At 53.7% G+C, this 16744-nt stretch overlaps 1 protein-coding gene across 3 annotated transcripts; it reads left to right on the plus strand.

Annotated features, from left to right (window-relative positions):
* The first annotated feature begins 713 nt into the window (after positions 1-713).
* Positions 714-15421, plus strand: LOC132244905 (11-beta-hydroxysteroid dehydrogenase 1-like). 3 transcript variants are annotated; one of them, XM_059717708.1, is made up of 7 exons: positions 714-757; positions 10082-10256; positions 11227-11357; positions 12206-12317; positions 12772-12957; positions 14015-14158; positions 15115-15421. In XM_059717708.1, the coding sequence occupies exons 2-7, from the start codon at positions 10169-10171 to the stop codon at positions 15333-15335; spliced, it is 882 nt and encodes a 293-aa protein (XP_059573691.1). In that variant the 5' UTR covers positions 714-757; positions 10082-10168; the 3' UTR covers positions 15336-15421. The 3 variants fall into 3 exon arrangements, with proteins under 3 accessions (XP_059573691.1, XP_059573693.1, XP_059573692.1); XM_059717710.1 differs by lacking the exon at positions 11227-11357 and having other exon boundaries at positions 10082-10252; XM_059717709.1 differs by lacking the exon at positions 714-757 and having other exon boundaries at positions 10162-10252.
* Positions 15422-16744: the final 1323 nt, after the last annotated feature.

The following is a 16744-nucleotide window of genomic DNA, read 5'->3' on the forward strand; positions in this document are numbered from 1 at the left end:
ACACTTTTTCCCTTGTCAGAGTGTGGACAGCGAGAGAGAGGAGCGCCTAGAAACGAAACCGTTCATGGTGCCGCCTAGCAGTTCTGTCCAGAGTCCTGGTCTGCTGCACTCAGCTTCTGGCTGGCCAGGATGTCAGCAGCAGTTGAGCCCAGAGCTGTCTGCCCTTCCCGTTTTCCGAGGACAGAGTGACTGTGGGTCCAGGTGAGAGTAAAAGAGGGAGAGAAGTTGGGGCCTGTAGTCTCGTCCTCTGACGTGGTGACTTAAATTCAGTGTCTGTCTGTTTTTTAAACCCCCAGAAGCAGAAGCAGACAAGCCTGCAGATGGGCAGGCGTTAACCACTAAGGAGGGAAGAAACCCCCGCCCGCCCAGCAGGAGGGAAAGGTAAGGGAGTTTGGACACAGCGTCTGTCCTCTGCAAGTTGCATCCCCAAGTTGTCGACCTTGTGATTAGCGCCTTGTGGAAGGTGGGAGCCCTGGGGCAGGCGCACACACAGGATTTGTGTCTTAGGTCCTGCTGTTGTCATAAGTGGGTAAGTGCTAGGGTGGTACTCATCCTCTTTTAGTAAACCGGAGGTTTGTCACATCCCCCTTGTTTTTAAAGGACATGAAGCTCCAGAGTACGATGGGCACTGGGAGATACTTTTTACTCTATTTTTCCTGGGTTGTGGGATTCGTTGCCAGCCAGCTCCAGTTCTGTTTTGTGTACTCATGCAGGTCCCTGAAGGGCAGGTGGAGAAGAAGGAACAGAAGCAAGAGAAGTAAGCTCAGGAACAACAAGTGTGGGTTGGGGTGGGCAGGAGGAAGGGGAATGTTTAACGTCTGCTTAGAGAAGTACAGATGAGGACTGTTGAGTGCTTCATAGAATCATAGAAGTCGGGTCGGAAGGGACCTTGTAGATCTTCAAGTCCGACCCCCTGCCTCGGCAGGAGGGAAACTAGGCTCAAATGCCCCAGCCAGGTAGGCATCAAGGCGCTTCTGAAAGACCCCCAAGGTAGGAGCCAGCACCACTTCCCTTGGAAGTTGGTTCCAGATCCTAGCCGCCCTGACTGGGAAGTAGTTCTTACGGATGTCTAATCTAAACCTACCCTCCAACAACTTGTGGCCGTTATTCCTTGTTATCCCGGGGGGCGCTAGGGGAAACAAGGTCTCCCCAAACCCTTCTGGTCCCCCCTAATGAGTTTATAGATGGTCACCAGGTCCCCCCTCAGCCTTCTCTTGTGAAGACTGAACAGGTTCAGGTCCCATAGCCTCTCCTCGTAGGGTGTGCCCTGCTGTCCCCGATCATGCGGGTGGCCCTCCTCTGGACCCTCTCAATTTTGTCCACATCCCTCTTGAAGTGGGGTGCCCAGAACTGGACACAGTACTCCAGCTGCGGCCTGACCAGTGTCACGTAGAGGGGGAGGATCACCCCCTTGGCCCTACTTGAGATGCACCTGTGGATGCACAATAGCGTCCGGTTAGCCCTGCCAACCGTGACCTCGCATTGTCAGCCCATGTTCATCTTGGAGTCAATGCCTCACCAATTCCCTTCTGTGCCCCCGGGATGAACTTATAGGCAGCCACAAGGTCGCCTCTCAACCTCCTCTTGCAGAGGCTGAAGAGGTCTAGGTGCCCTAGTCTCTCCTCATAGGGCTTGGCCTGCAAGCCCTTAACCATATGAGCGGCCCTTCTCTGGACCCTCTCCAGGTTATCCACATCCCTCTTGAAGTGCAGCGCCCAAAATTGCATGCAGTACTCCAACTGCGGTCTGACCAGCGCCCTATAGAGGGGAAGTATCACTTCCTTGGTTCTGTTCGCCATGCATCTGCTGATGCACGATAAAGTGTCTCCATCTCCTCCGACCCCATTTTGCTGGCAGAAGATGTGTATTGCTCTCTGACATAGAGTGCAACACCCCCTCTCGTCCTTCCTTCTCTATCCCGCCTGTAGAGCCTATAGCCCCTAATGCTCACTGCCCAGTCGTGGGATGAATACCACCACACCACGCCACGCTTCTCTACACTTTGAAATGCCCATTGGGAGCAAGCAGCCGCACGCTTCAAGTTGCACCGTGCACTTGGTCTTGCATTGTCCCCGATTGTGTGGAAGGAGGTTGAGGCTTTGTGCTAGTTGTGCAGTTTGATATGCACCAGGCAAGGGTTTTGCAGGTTGTTTGGTTTGCCTAGTTAAGCAATGGATCAGAATAGATGTGACTGAAGGCAGTGTGTAGGGTTGTTGAGCAGTTTTCGGTGTTAGTGTAGAAATGCAGGTTTGTGCTCCATTCTGTTTGTGGTTTGGCTGTAGCTTGCTTAGGCTGTAGCTTGTGAGGACAGTCCTTTGTCCAAACGATCATAAAGGTAGTTGGCGTGGCTAACATCAAATCAGTAGGAACAGGTAGGCCTAAGATGTGCACAGTCGCACAATGAATGGTCTACAAAACTTCACCTCGTGGCTGGGGCTTTTCTATGCTGAGATTTGGCCATAGGCCTTTCCATGGGCCAGGCCCCAGGAAGGGTATGTGGGCAGGTGGCCTTCCCTGCGTCCCCACGTATCCGCGCTCTGCAGGACACAGCTGCCAGCTCCCCGAGGGCTGCTCCCCAGCCCCAGGTCTCCCTGAGAGCTGGGGGGCCGGGCACCATGCTGTGAAGCACAGGCTTGGGGTCCGGACTCCTTTGTGGCTGGAGGCCTCCGAGCCCCGCTTCTCTGCACCCCTTGGCTGGGGTCGCACAGGAGCTGGGACCCCACAGTGGTCCCTGCTGAGCAGCTGGAAAAGACCCTTCCCCGCAGCCCAGGGGGGACGTGCAGTGCAGCTCTGCTTTTTCCGGGCAGGTCCCATGCCCAGAAACAAAGCCAGATCCCGGCCTCCAGCCTGATGTCTCTGGACTCGAGTGCGGGCAGCTGGAAGAAGTCCTTTCCAACATGGCAAATATGAAGGCCCTTGGCCCGCAGTGTCTGGGCAAGCGCCGCTGGGGAAAGCAAGAGTGAAAGCCAGGCCCAGAGGACCCTGGCCCTGTGTGGAGTCAAAGCCACAGGGCCTGCCTGACAGCACGGGGCCTTGGCCACCAGGCCATGAGGCAGGCGGGGGCGATGGCCTTCCCAGGGCTCCCCTTGTAGTGGGGCCAGTGCGGGTCTGCAGGGAAAGAGTCAAGGGGCCCAGAAGTGAGGCCTGAAACCAGCCACGTCTTGTGGTGCACAGTGCAGGGTGTTTCCCTGGGGGTGCTGAGGATCAGCGTTCAGGTCCCATCTTTTTCCCTTTTGTGGGGAGTCGCCTTCCTCTTTCAATGGAGGGGCCTGGGCAGTGCGTGTCAAAGGGACCAGGCCCGGAACATCTTTCAGCCTTCCCCAGTAGTCTGGAGGTAAGGGTGTTACCCTAGGTGGCAAAGGTGGTGGGTTCAAGCCCCACTGTGGCTGGAGCCTTCGGGCCTGCCAGTGGTTGGTGAGTCCCTGGTGCCTGTGGCCAGGTGCAGGCACAAGAGGTCAAGCAGGGCTGTGGCCCAAGTGTGGGGAAGCTGGGGTGGGGGCTGAGGGAGAGAGGGGGGGTGGGAGCAGGAGGAAGAGAAGGGGGTGGGGAAGGAGAAGAGGAGGCCCCCCCCCCCCCAAAAAAGCAAGAAAATCTTCTTTTCAAAGTGTAAAAAAACTTAGTTGAGGTCTTTTTTCTCCTCTCTTATCCTTTCCTCCTTTTTCTCTCTGCCTCACATCTCCCCCCATCCTGGCTTCCCCCCCTTACCACCCCCAACCTCCCTCTGCCCCCATCCCAGCTTAGTTACCCCCACTTACCATCCAACAACCTTTCACAGCCTCCTTGTGTGCACCAGGCCACAGGCACCAGGGAACCAGGCACTCACTGTCCAACCAGGGGAACGACAGCTCCAACTTAGATGGGGCTTGAACCCACCACCTTTGCCACCTAGGGTAGCACCCTTACCTCCAGACTACTGGGGAAGGCTGAAAGATGTTCCGGGCCTGGTCCCCTTGACACGCACCGCCCAGGCCCTCCATTGAAGGAGGAAGGCAACTCCCCACAAAAGTGGGGGGAGACCTGGACATGCAACCCTGCACTGGCTGCTGTGGTGGGCTACATCGCACTCGTGGGCTGGCCTCTCCTCTCCTCCCTGCCTGGGCAGGGTCCCTCTTTTCTGCTGCTCCCTAAAACCTGCAGCAACAACCAGCGCAGCCCATGTGCATCCCGGGCCCTGAGCCCGGCTGGGGCTACAAGAGGGGCTCCCAGGGCAGGCGGCCGCCCCGCGCTCACCCGCTCCGCTGTGTGCTGGGGTAGACAGTGATGTACCGGGGCACGGCCACCCTCTGCACGTTCACCGCCCCCGAAACAGCTGCCGGGTGCAAGGGCCCCGCGCTGAAGTCCGGCCCAACCAAGGGTTTCCCTTCTCCGGACTCCGCACCCTCCTGCCTCGGGGCCTCCCCGGCCCCGGGCTCATCTCCCCCGGGGCAGTAACAGCTCATGCTCGGAGCCAGGCTTTTGGCGAACGAGCCTCTCGCCCCGGTGCTGCCCCGGCCTGGGCACGAGGCGATGGCCCGCCGGCCCGCCTCGCCCCGCACGAGCTGCCCCTGCCCTGCCCTGCCCGCCCGGCTCCCGCACCAAGCGCAGCCCCGGCGGCGGGCGGGCGGGACGAGCTGGCTCGTTGCAGCCGTGCAGGGCAGGACCCGGGACGGCAGCACCTCGCCCCGGCCGGGCTGGGCCGGGCTCCCCGCGCTCCCCCGCACCAAGCGCACCCCGGGGCACCTCGCGCCCGTCCAGCAAGGCAGCAGCCGGAACATGCGCAGTAGAGCCCCGCCCAGGGCTTGGACCCGGGGCTGCAATTGGTGCTGAGCCCTGCCCGAGCAGCCGCGATTGGAGCCTGGGGCGGCGGGGGGCGGGGCCTGGCTGAAGGGCCGGAGCAGCCTTCCCCGAAGGCGAGCGAGCTGCCCCGGGGCTGCGCTTGGTGCGGGGGAGCGCGGGGAGCCCGGCCCAGCCCGGCCGGGGCGAGGTGCTGCCGCCCCGGGTCCTGCCCTGCACGGCTGCAACGAGCCAGCTCGTCCCGCCCGCCCGCCGCCGGGGCTGTCCTTGGTGCGGGAGCCGGGCGGGCAGGGCAGGGCAGGGCAAGGGCAGCTCGTGCGGGGCGAGACGGGCCGGCGGGCCATCGCCTCGTGCCCAGGCCGGGGCAGCACCGCGGCGAGAGGCTCCCGGGGGAGGCGAGCTGGGGGCCGGGGAGGCCCCGAGGCAGGAGGGTGCAGAGTCCGAAAAAGGCAAACCCTGGGCTGGGCTGGGCTGTAGCGCGGGGCCCTTGCACCCGGCAGCTGTTTCGGGGGCGGTGAACGTGCAGAGGGTGGCCGTGCCCCGGTACATCACTGTCTACCCCGGGACACAGCGGAGCGGGTGAGCGCGGGGCGGCCGCCTGCCCTGGGAGCCCCTCTTGTAGCCCCAGCCGGGCTCAGGGCCCAGGGGGTGCGCTGGTTGTTGCTGCAGGGTTCAGCAGCAGGAGCCGCCTCGTTCCAGGGAGCGGCGGAAAAGAGGGGCCCTGCCCAGGCAGGGGGAGAGGAGAGGAGAGGGCAGCCCCCGGGTGCTATGTAGCCCACCGCAGCAACCAGTGCAGGGGTGCACAGTGCAGGTGACAGGTCAAGGGGCCAGGAGGAGAGGGTTTAGCAGAGCACAGTGGTGGAGCGCTACTGTGTGTTTGAGTGTAGGTGCTGGCTGTCTGACCCTTTTAAGCCTCGGGGCAGGTGCACAATGCCTATTTGCTTGTAGGGCAGGCGGCGAGGCAGGTCAAGAGACTTGCGGGAAGAGGTTGTGTCAGGCTGGCCCATTAGCAGGGTGGTTCGGGACACTGCTGCTGGTGGCAGGGGCTGTGGGTTCAAGTCCCTACAAGGCTTGAGTCCTCTAGCCTCAACTAGTACGCAACCGACTTCCCCTCCGGCGCTTGCCTAACAGCTGGTGCTCAGAGGTGATCATGGTTGAAAGCCGGAGGGGACTTGGAGCTGTAGCCCAATTGGATACGTCCCGAACCACCCGGTGTCTGCCGGGTTTTTTTTTTGGCCTGGTTTTGACGTGCAGGGGTAGAAAAAGCAAAAAAAAATTTCAGGGTGCAAAAACATCTTTCCCACTTCTTTTTCCCACCCCATCACAGCACAGCTTCCTACCACCCACACACCCTCCTTGTGTATTCAGCCACAGTAGGGCTTGAACCCACCACCTTTGCCACTTAGGGTAGCGCCTTTACCTCCAGACTACTGAGGAAGGCTGAAAGATGTTCTGGGCCTGGTCCCCTTGACACGCACCGCCCAGGCCCTCCATTGAAAGAGGAAGGCAACTCCCTACAAAAGGGGGAAAAGATGGGACCTGAACCCAGGACCTCAGTACACACTGGGAGAAGCCCAGCACTGTGCTCCACAGGACCTTGCTAAGTGATAGTCTCACTTCTGGGCCCCTTGACTCTTTCCCTGTGGACCCACACTGGCTCCGCTACAAGGGGAGCCCTGGGAAACCTGCTGCACCTGCCTGCCTCGTGGCCCAATGACCAAGGCCCTGTGTTTTTAGGCAGGGCCTGTGGGTTTGACACTACACAGGGCCAGCGTCCTCTGGGCCTGGCTTTCACTCTTGCTTTCCCCAGTGGCACTAACCCAGCCACTGCAGTTCAAGAGCCATCATATTTGCCATGCCAGAGAGGTGACACTTCCAGCCGCCCTTGCTCCAGTCCGGAGACGTCGGGAGGTCTGCCTTTGTTTCCGAGCACGGGAGCTGCCTGGAAAAAGCGGAGCCGTGCAGCACATCCCCCTGGGCTGCGGGGAAGGGTCTTCTCCGGCTGCTCAGCAGGGACGACTGTGGGGTCCCAGCTCCTGTGCGACCCCAGCCAAGGGGTGCAGAGAAGGGGGCTCGGAGGCCTTCAGCCACAAGGGAGTCTGGACCCCCAACCCGCGCTTCGCAGCACTGTGCCTCGGCCCCCTGGCTCTTGTGGAGACCTGCGGGGCAGCATCATCCTCGGGCTGTCCTCAGGGAGCTGGACAGCCATGTCCTGCTAAGCGCGGATACGTGGGGACCCAGGAAAGGCTGCCTGCCCACATACCCTCCCTGGGGCCTGGTTCAGACCAAGGTCCAGCTGCAGAGCTGTCTCTGCGGCCCCAAAAGGCAAAGGGCTACGAGCCGGGCGGCCACCAGACAAAAACCGGACCAGCGCCCCAGGGCGGCTGTCCTCGTACAGGGGTCACCGCGCTGCGTCCAGGACACCGCTCACCGTCACAACGAGCTTGTGCGTGCGAAGGCGCACAGGAGCGGCGCGAGGGGCAGGCCAGCGGCCCCCGCTGTGGGATGCCCTCCTCCGCCCTGCGCTGGGGCAGAGCCGTGCTCCGGCCGTGGGGGCCTCTGAGCCCGGGGACCGGTGCCCCCTGCCCCCAGGACTGCACACGAGCTCCTCTGCCCTCCTGGCAGGGCCCTGCCCCGTGCTGCATCACGGCCCGCCTGCAGCCCCCTCCTCCAGCCCCGTCCCAGGCAGGAGCCTGCTTTCCTGGGCATGGCCCCTCTGCCCCGCCCTGGGCCTGCCCCCGAGAGCCCGGGACTCGTGCCGGGAGCCGGGACCTCCCTCTCGGGGCGGGGGACCCCCGGGACCTGCTGCACTGCAGACCCGCCGGCTCCGGGGGTGCTTGCCCCGGGCACAAGCAGGGCTCGCCGGGCTCAGCGGGGGGAGCTCCCTGCCCTGCCCCGCACCAGGTGCCCCTGCCCTGCCCTGCCGTCCCGCCCGGCACTGCCCGCACCCCGGGGCGGCAGCACCTCGCTCGGGGCTGGGACGAGCTCCCGGCGCCGCGTGGGGGTCAGGCGGCTCCTCCCGGCCTCCCCCGCACGAGCCGCGGCCCCGGGGCAGCCACCGCGGCGTGCAGGAAACGCGGCTCAGTGCTGCCCTCCCGTGGTGCGCTCTCAGCACGGCAGCCACGAGGAGCGGCGCCGCGGAAGGGATACGACCACGCTGCTCGGTGCTGCCCTCCTGTGGTCGCGTCGGCGCATTGCCGCAGCCCGTGACGGCGGGGAAGGCGCTGTGCTCAGAGCCGCCCTCCTGTGGCCGCGCCGGGCATTGCGGACCCGGGGCCCCGCCAGGTGCCGCCGCCCCGGGGTGCGGGCAGTGCCGGGCGGCAGGGCAGGGCAGGGCAGGGGCATCTCGTGCGGGACAGGGCAGCGGGCTTGGCTGCATTGCGGGCGCAATGGAGCCAAGTGCCGGCGAGCCCTGCCTGTGCCCGGGGCAAGCACCCCCGGAGCCGGCGGGTCTGCAGCGCAGCAGGGTCCCAACTACCCAACTATCATCCATCCAACCGGGTGTCCACCCCGCTCTCGCCGCTTTTCCACACTTTTCCCACACAAAGTTGCTAAGTCGCTGCACGCAATCCCCGCCGGCCGGCTCTTCCACCCGCAGGTCCCAAGTCAGCACGCCGCTTCCCGCAGACAGCGCCGTGCCCCACACACGGTTCCACGCCGCGTCCCCACGGGAGCGCACAACACCGCCACTTTTCACACAAAAACCACCCTATCTCCACACGCCATGACTGAACCCCGCACACGTCCCCAGACTCCCACCCAGGACCACGAAAACGTTCCCGAATCACCACGGAGCCAGCACACAGTCTTGCACGTGAAAAGAAGTCACCCTCCCACCACACACTTGGCGTCTCACCACACCGTTTTCCACACAAGTATCACCATATTGCCACGACACTTGCACGAGAAGTTGGGCGACAAAAGCAACAATCAAGTTTCCCACAGAAATATCATTTCCCCCCAAAAGTGCCCAACTGACCTCAAATAATCACCACAGTTGTCCTCACCAAACACTCACCACAGTCCCACACAGCTACCAAAGCATCACACTGTTTTCCAGCTGAGAAGAGGTGGTTTCTGAGGATTACTTTCTGGTTAGAGATCGTGTTTAGTGAAGCGTTAGCGTTTGCATTCTTCAAGGTCTCTCCACGCCAGCACGGGAGTCTCCTCGCGCCCTCCCTGCTGCTCCCCCCGGTCCCCCGGCCTGCGATTCAGGTTGATTTCCTCTGCCCCTGTCCCTAATACAGTGCACCAGAACGCTCTCGTCTCCTTTCAGCCCTTCCGTAGAAAAGCCTTAGCAGAAAACCTACAGTACCATTTCCCAGGGAGGGGTCACTCTGTCTCACTCACACATGCCCGCTTTCTTAGTAATGACAAGGTGGGAAATATTAAAGGACTACAAGGTGCATCTCACTTATCTGCTTGCTCACTCTACCACTGTCTTCCTTCATGGCCTTTATGCCTAGGCAGTGGACTCGGCGAGTGCATCTACACAAGATGCTAAAAGCACAGTAGACTAATTCTACTGCACGTTAGCGCGTCACGGCAAAAGCTGTACTAATGCACAATAGAATTAGTTTATTGTGCATTAGCATCACGTAAAAGATGTATACTGGCACTACTGTGCAGTAGTGCTAATTATGGCTCATTAAGTTAGCACCTGTTATTACAGATATTAAACTTAGTGTGCTAATGAATGTACAGACCTGTCCGTTGCCCAGTATTACACAAATAACCAGCAATGCCAGGGACTGTGGTGCCTGTGTTGCAAACACCAACGTTCAATTGGAGTTGTATAGTATCCAAGCAGCTGAGATTTCTCAATGGATTTATCCCCCAGCTCCCCCAAGCACTAGGGAAGTATTACCTGCATTGTGCAGCTGAGAAAACAAAAGCATAGAAAGAGCAAATGCCCTCCCCAAATGCTTCCTCAGCCTGACAAAGGGTATTTATACCTGAAAGCTTGCTAAGAATTTTTCCCAGTATTTGAGTTGGTCTAATAAAAGATACCAGATTCACCCAAAAAACCTTGTCTGCCCTCCCCACAAAAGTTTGTAAGAAAACTGGGAACTGCACCCACATCTGCAGAGTCCAAGGACATGACTACCTCTCTTTCAACATGCTCAGAGGGCGCAGCTCCAACCACAGCATGAACAGTATGCAAAGGGTGGCATAAAGTCCAAATGGCACTCTTGCTTTGGTTAATGTGTGCTAAACTGGACAAATAGCTAAGCACGGATTTTAAAGGTGATTGTAATCAAGCCACTAAAGAAAAGGAAACCATTTTGAAATCTGCCCTTTCTTGCAGCCCGTGTTCAAGGACGTTTATACCTGCCCGGATTGCGTGGGTCACACGGGAAGCGTTTCTCTCTCTCACGTTCACGTCTGCAGTGGCATGGGTCTGCTACTGAAGAGTCTTTTTCCCCTGATGGGATTGGTGCTGGCCATCTACTTTTACTCAGCAAAGCAGGAGTTTAAAGTAGGTAAGTTATTCAAATAAGCATGTACTTTCAAACCAGGGCAAGGTGTTATGCATTATTATGAGTCTCTTCTAAAATACCACAGTTGCACGAGGATTTTGAATTCCTGCCCACAGCCCTTCAAAATAAAGTGACTCTAGGAATAGGACTGTTGAGAAGCTAATGTTTTCTCTAATTTAAAAAAAAATGGCATAGCATATTTGAGTGCAAGTATGGAGAGACATTGTTATCATCCAAGAAGGCATAAGAGGATGATATTTAGGACTGGCAAGGACTTTCAAAGCCACGAATTTGAAATAATGCTTTATATATATCTATATATCTATATCTATATATAGATATAGATATAGATATATATTAAAGTTTCCGTTAGTCCTTTAGTTAATGCTACAACTATTACAAAAAAACAGATAGAACTTGACAAAACACTCAGCAAAACCTAACTTAACCACAAAATATAAAACGTCTCGTCTGCATTTGAATCAAGATGGAGGTGAACTACACAGTTCAGCTCTGGATCTAAACATCTCCAAGCCCAAAGTTGCCCCAGCTACCTAGATTTTCCACTGCACTCATCATCATGATAGGCGCCAGCATAAATGAATACAACTCCTTTGGAAATCAACGGAGGGAAATCGTGATCGCACACAGTGACCTAAGGGTTGGCTGTCGAGTTTGAATCCAAACCCCCACAGTGTGGTGGGACGCTGCGATTTTGCCCTACTCAGAGCTCTTCAGAGGTAGTAGGCTCCATAGGGAGAAGTTGTGCATTGCAATACTGTGGTAGTTATATGTGTAGTGCCCACTGCTCCCTTGGTCACGTCTTCTCTTGGAAACAAAGCGGGCAGGATAGGTTGGCCAGTTTGGGCCAGGAAGAGTTAGTTTCAATGGTTCTTGGGCACAGGTGTTCCTGGATGGGGAAGGGGAGGGACATAATTGTGATACGCATCATTCTCTGTCCACGGCTCTTCAGAGATGCTAAAAGGAAAGCGAGTGATTGTCACTGGAGCAAGCAGTGGAATTGGAGAGCAAATGGCCTACCACCTGGCACGCATGGGATCTCATATTTTGATCACGGCACGGACAGAAGACAAGCTACAGAAAGTGAGTGGAAGCTGAGCGCTTGCAGCATGCTCAGACACCACTGGGATGGGCATATGACATTAAACATGGGCCACAGATAGGATTACACATTTGGGATAGCAGATCAAACATATACGGGTGCTCAGACCCATACATGCATGCACAATGTATGGAGACAGAATAATGGCCCTTAGTTGAGGCTACACCATATTTTCCAACATACACGTGTTTCTGTTTTGTTTTGATTTTGTTTTTTCCAGTGCCCACCCCACCAATCTTGTGACTGTCCTCGCAGATCCCTGCATCTTCCTTAGAGGTGTTTGGTGCTGTGCCACCACAACAAACCAAACACTGGACGAAATGGATGCCAGCCTGAGCCTGTCTGCCAACTTGTATTCCCACCACCCCTAATATTACACCCACACTGAGCCAGACCATTCTTTCCTAAATACAGTTTCTCATGCATTGCCTTTGCCCAAAGGAAATTATTCCTAGAAATTCTTGAGTTTATTCAGACACATTATTTTTCAGATAAGAGATTCTGACAAAAAAAAAAACCCTGTTTAATTCTTCTTGTTACCAGTCTTTACCGGGTAATCCAATTAATTGTGCTTCAACAAAGAAGCTCACGCTCACCTTCAGTTCTGATCTTTCAAATGATGCATTTGTCACGTTCCTTTTCCCATAGAGAGAAAAATTCATTTCTGTGCTTGCTGTACTTCCAGAAAGCAGAATCAAAGGCAGAACCATGGGATAAGCATTGTTGTGGTGCAGCCCCTTGCAGCCAGAGTACCTACACCAGCAACTTATTTCCCTATGAAGCCGCACATGGGAATCCCTCTCTAAAACGCTCCATTTGTTTGTGTTAGGTTTCCACGCAGTGTCGAGAGCTGGGTGCAGCGTCCATACACTATGTGAGTGGCAGCATGGAGAACATGGCATTTGCACAGGAGGTGGTGAAGGAGGCGGAGAAATTGTGGGGTATGTTAAGAATTGGCTGCCTGGAATATAGCAGCTCTGTAAGGCAGTGTCACGTGCTAGCAACGGATCTTCATCTCAGTTTTACTAACCAAAGACCAGGTCATGAGTTTCCCAGGTGAAGAACCACTGAACCTATATGCTGCAATGCTGTTACCTCCCACAGCCTCATTTAATTAATACTTTACTCATAAGAACATACTAAATAATGTCAAGGATATTATTTAGAAACAATGTAGACATATGATCTGTTGGTATGTTGACTAGATATGTTTTTCATTTATATTAAATAAGGAGGCTGTTTCATTTTGTGAGTGCTTTTTAAGATACATCTCATCAGTGGTTTGGATAGACAAGACTGAGTGGGGCCTGGACAAAAAAAATGCCATACAGTCAATCCAGAATGCCTTCACTCTATAACAGGTAGCACTACAGAGCCCCCAATCTTGTCTTTTAGGAGGCCTAGACATGCTGATCCTCAATCACATTGGCAGCTCATACTTTGGCTACTTCAAGGGAGACACTGAGCACCTGCGAAAGCTCCTGGAGATTAATGTTCTCAGCTATGTGACCATGACCGTCTCTGCCTTGCCGATGCTGAAGGAGAGCAGGGGCAGCATCGTTGCAGTTTCTTCCTTGGCAGGTAAGCAGGACCCAGGCTAGAGACCCTTAATGCTAGTCAGTGTCCAAATCTTTCCTTCGACTTAGACCCTGCCACTGTCTAAAGAAGCTTGGTTTGAAAACACTCTGCAAAAGGGAAGATAAAGGGTCTCCTGAGAAACTAGGTAATGTGACTGCAGCTCTGGATTCACTATGTTGCTTACTGAATGCCAAAAACAAGTCTTCCCGATTTATATACTGATTCCCCTTCTGCTGGCACCAGTACCCCACCATACACTTTCAGGGCAGCTTCCCAGTGGAGAAGCGATGTACTGTTGGGGCATCCATCATTCCCCCTCCCCAGCAAACCCTCACCCTGAAGTGACACGGTCAGGGACAGGCCGCATGCAAAGCCACCTCTTCTCCCCAGGATCTCAGTCAAACACAAATTACTGTTTTCCAGAAAACTTCTACCTCGATCATGGCCCAAGGCAGATGGTGAATTTCCCTGATGCTCCTACAAGTCCTGCTGACTTGAAGCTTCCCTGTCACAAAAGTCTGCCTAACTAAAACCAAACACCAATCATTTCCTTCCCACAGTGAAAACGCAAAGCAAAGCAAAAATAAAATGAAGTAAAATATGACTCCTCGCAAACTATCCACGTAGCAATGCCTGCCATAAGGAGACAGGATGTTACTTGTTCGCTGTACATGGTGCACAGGTGCACACTAGTGAGTTTGCATGTGGGACAGCTAGACAGATTTGATTCAAGGTTCACGCTAGCCCCAAGTGAGTTCTGGCAATCATACAGAATTTATGCGGAAAAAAACCTTTTGATCCCCACCTACTGTCCTGTGTTGTGTTTAGGCTACACGTTACAGGAAATTTTCATTGGGAATATTTTAGAGGAGTTTTTGAAATAAAAATGTTATAGTGATTTTAGTGTTATCCTTCAGCCTGCTGAGGTTCTAGGATTAGTTGGCGCAAGTCAACATTTTACATCTACTGAAAAGAAAGTCAAAGTGAAAATGGCATGACTCTGCGTCTGTGAACTGAAGGATTTCAGTCACATCAAGCTAACCATTGCGTGTCTCTCTAGGGAAAGTTGGGATCCCGTTTACCGTTCCCTACTCTACAACTAAGTTTGCCTTGGATGGGTTTTTCAGCTCCTTGAGGCAGATGCTGGTTGTTGAGAATGCCAATGTTTCCATCACGCTCTGTGTCCTGGGCTACATCAATACTGGTAAGGCAGGCACTATTATGTAGACCTTGCTGGGTAGCATCTCTGCATGCATGCACTCGCACACTCCCTCTCTACAGTTGGCCATAAAAAATCACTTCAATGCAAAAAGTGGAAAACAATTAGCGCTCAAATCTGTCAATATTTTCAATCAATGAATAGTTTTGCTTTTGTTTTGTTTGTAATGAAACACTGCTTTTCTCTTTCTTTTCTTGAACTAAAACAGCCTCCTTCCTTGAAAAATAGTCACTGCTCTCTGGACATTTTCACAAAGTTTAACCCCTCCTGAAGATTTGTAGCTTGAGCTTTGAGAGGAAAGAACTACTAGCATTTCACTCAATATACCTGCTGCATTCCTTGCAAATGTTCACTCTCTCTCAAAATTACATTGCTGATATAACAATCACAAGACAAAATTAGCTCGCTGTGGCCTCTTTCATGACTTCATGCTCAGTTACTGTGTTTTACAACAGCTGGTACAGATTGAACTTACATTAACAGACATTTTCTTAAAAGTCTCATTTTTTAAATGGACTTAAATTCTTAGGAAGACTGAAACTTGGGCTACTGCAGTGCTTTAAAACACTTTTGAAAATGGAAAAAGGGTGTCTAAATGCCTTTAAAATATGGCTCCTACTTCCAAAAAAGGGGAATCGGGTCCCTGAATACCTTTAAGAATTTACCTGTGGAGTTTTTGTTTGTTTAATTTACCCGATGCTTTGGCCCAAGTAACTAAATAATACAACTGCCTACTCAAAAAAGCATCCCTCCCTTTTTAATATAAACTTCAAGTTTCTTCCTCTTCTTCCTCCTTCTCCTCCTTCTTCAGCACCTCTAGTAAGGCATTATTTTCCACAATAAGATGCAATTTCAAACGCTTCTGAAATCATAGAGCATTAGATTCCACAGGCAATGCACATGCCTGATAACATTTTTCTTGCTTCTATCCCCCACTCCAGACACAGCTATGAAAACAGTGTCCCATGTGTTACGTAACAAACCTGCACCAAAAGAAGAGTGTGCTCTGGAGATTATCAAGAGTGGAGCGCTGCGTCAACGGGAACTCCATTATCCCTACATCTCTGTGACAATTCCCCTCTTATTAAGAGATTGGGCCCCGGACTTCCTGGATTCTCTCACAAGAAATAACATGGACATAGAAAAAGTCAAAAGAACATAGCTGGTAATATGTATCAGGGCCTAATTAGGAAGCGACTAATGGCATGAGCACAGAGGTAAATACAGTTATTTTCTGGTCAGTGAAAAGAGCATTTCTGGTGGGATTTTCCAACGTGCCTCAGTGACTTCAACAAAGCAAGTTCCTAGCGCAGCTCCTGCTCTAAGCATGCCAGCACGTGCCCTCGTAGACCCCAGCATCATCCCCATGCAACTGCACCCGCATACAGACATATTCACGTGGCTGGGCAGTCAGCCCCTGCATAGGCTTAACGCATGTGCCCGCAAGCTCACGGGCTGCTGCGTAGTCATGTCCTTAGAAGTTAGAAATGCCTCTGACTTTCCAAGTGACTTAGGCACCTACACCACTGAGACAATACTGACTACTCTCAACTCTTCCTCCCACCCGCCTTCATTTCCTCTCTGGAGATGAGGCTTCCTTAAAGCAGCAAAATCATTTCCCTGGCTGAGAGGGCACAACTAACAGTGGATGGGTTTGGATCTCCTCTTGGAAGGAGGAGGTGGCCATTGCCCGCTCCAAAGCATTGCAGCCCCCAACATGCCTCCTGCTCTTCCAACAGCCCTCATGATTTTTAGTACTAAATCTCTAGGCTCCTGATCACACAGAGTCCCAAGAAGAGCCGCTAAGTAAGACATCTATTTTCAACATGTTAGGAAAACCCAAGATGAACTCCCTTTAACATAGGGCCTGGTTCTCCTCTTCCTCTGTTCCAGCGAGAGCAGAACCAGGCCCCACAGCATCCTTTCCTACTGAACTGATACCATTATTACTACTTGCTTCCACCGAGGCAACGCATAGGTGCCCTCAACAGGGACTGGGCTGTATTTTGCTTAGCTTTATATACTTACCCAAAGTGACCTCTTGCAAGAGCTAATAGCATTGCTTAATGCAGATAATAGCATTTGGAGGGACTGGGATCAGTTCTGAGTTATACAACCACCCACAACTCTCTGCAAGCCAAACATTGAGTTCCCAGTGATTTCAATGGGAGCTGAGGACATTGAAAGTTTTAGGGGTCACATTATCCATCACTGAAGTTAAGAGGGAGTCCTAAAACTCAACAGCGCTAAGTATCTAAACAGCATCATTAACTATGGTATTGGATCACATGCCATGTGCATGTTCTTTTTGTCTCTGCTGTTTACATTTTATAACATCTCAGTTGGAGTTTAAAAAAAAAAATAAAAGAGGAGAAATTGAGACAAGGTGTAAATTAAAGCTAAGCTGGCATAATAAAGTATTTTCCAAGGACACATGAAGAACTGAAGGGGAGTCTACCTGAAATACAGAAATCTGAAAGAGACTTGTTTATTCTTTTCGGGCCCAATTCAGGTTAGTTAGGTTCTTTCCACTGAATTCAAGGAGCTTTGCATCAGGACCTTTTTGAAGGC

This window comes from Alligator mississippiensis, chromosome 14 (assembly GCF_030867095.1).
Source record: "Alligator mississippiensis isolate rAllMis1 chromosome 14, rAllMis1, whole genome shotgun sequence".
Lineage (NCBI taxonomy): Eukaryota > Metazoa > Chordata > Crocodylia > Alligatoridae > Alligator > Alligator mississippiensis.

Bases quoted from the DNA above. Each gene is read 5' to 3' on its own strand.
- LOC132244905 (XM_059717708.1), top strand. From the start codon at position 10,169: ATGGGTCTGCTACTGAAGAGTCTTTTTCCCCTGATGGGATTGGTGCTG. The intron at 12,318-12,771 runs GTATGTTAAGAA...CTTGTCTTTTAG, and splicing joins GGAGGCGGAGAAATTGTGGG to GAGGCCTAGACATGCTGATC. The intron at 12,958-14,014 runs GTAAGCAGGACC...GTGTCTCTCTAG, and splicing joins TGCAGTTTCTTCCTTGGCAG to GGAAAGTTGGGATCCCGTTT.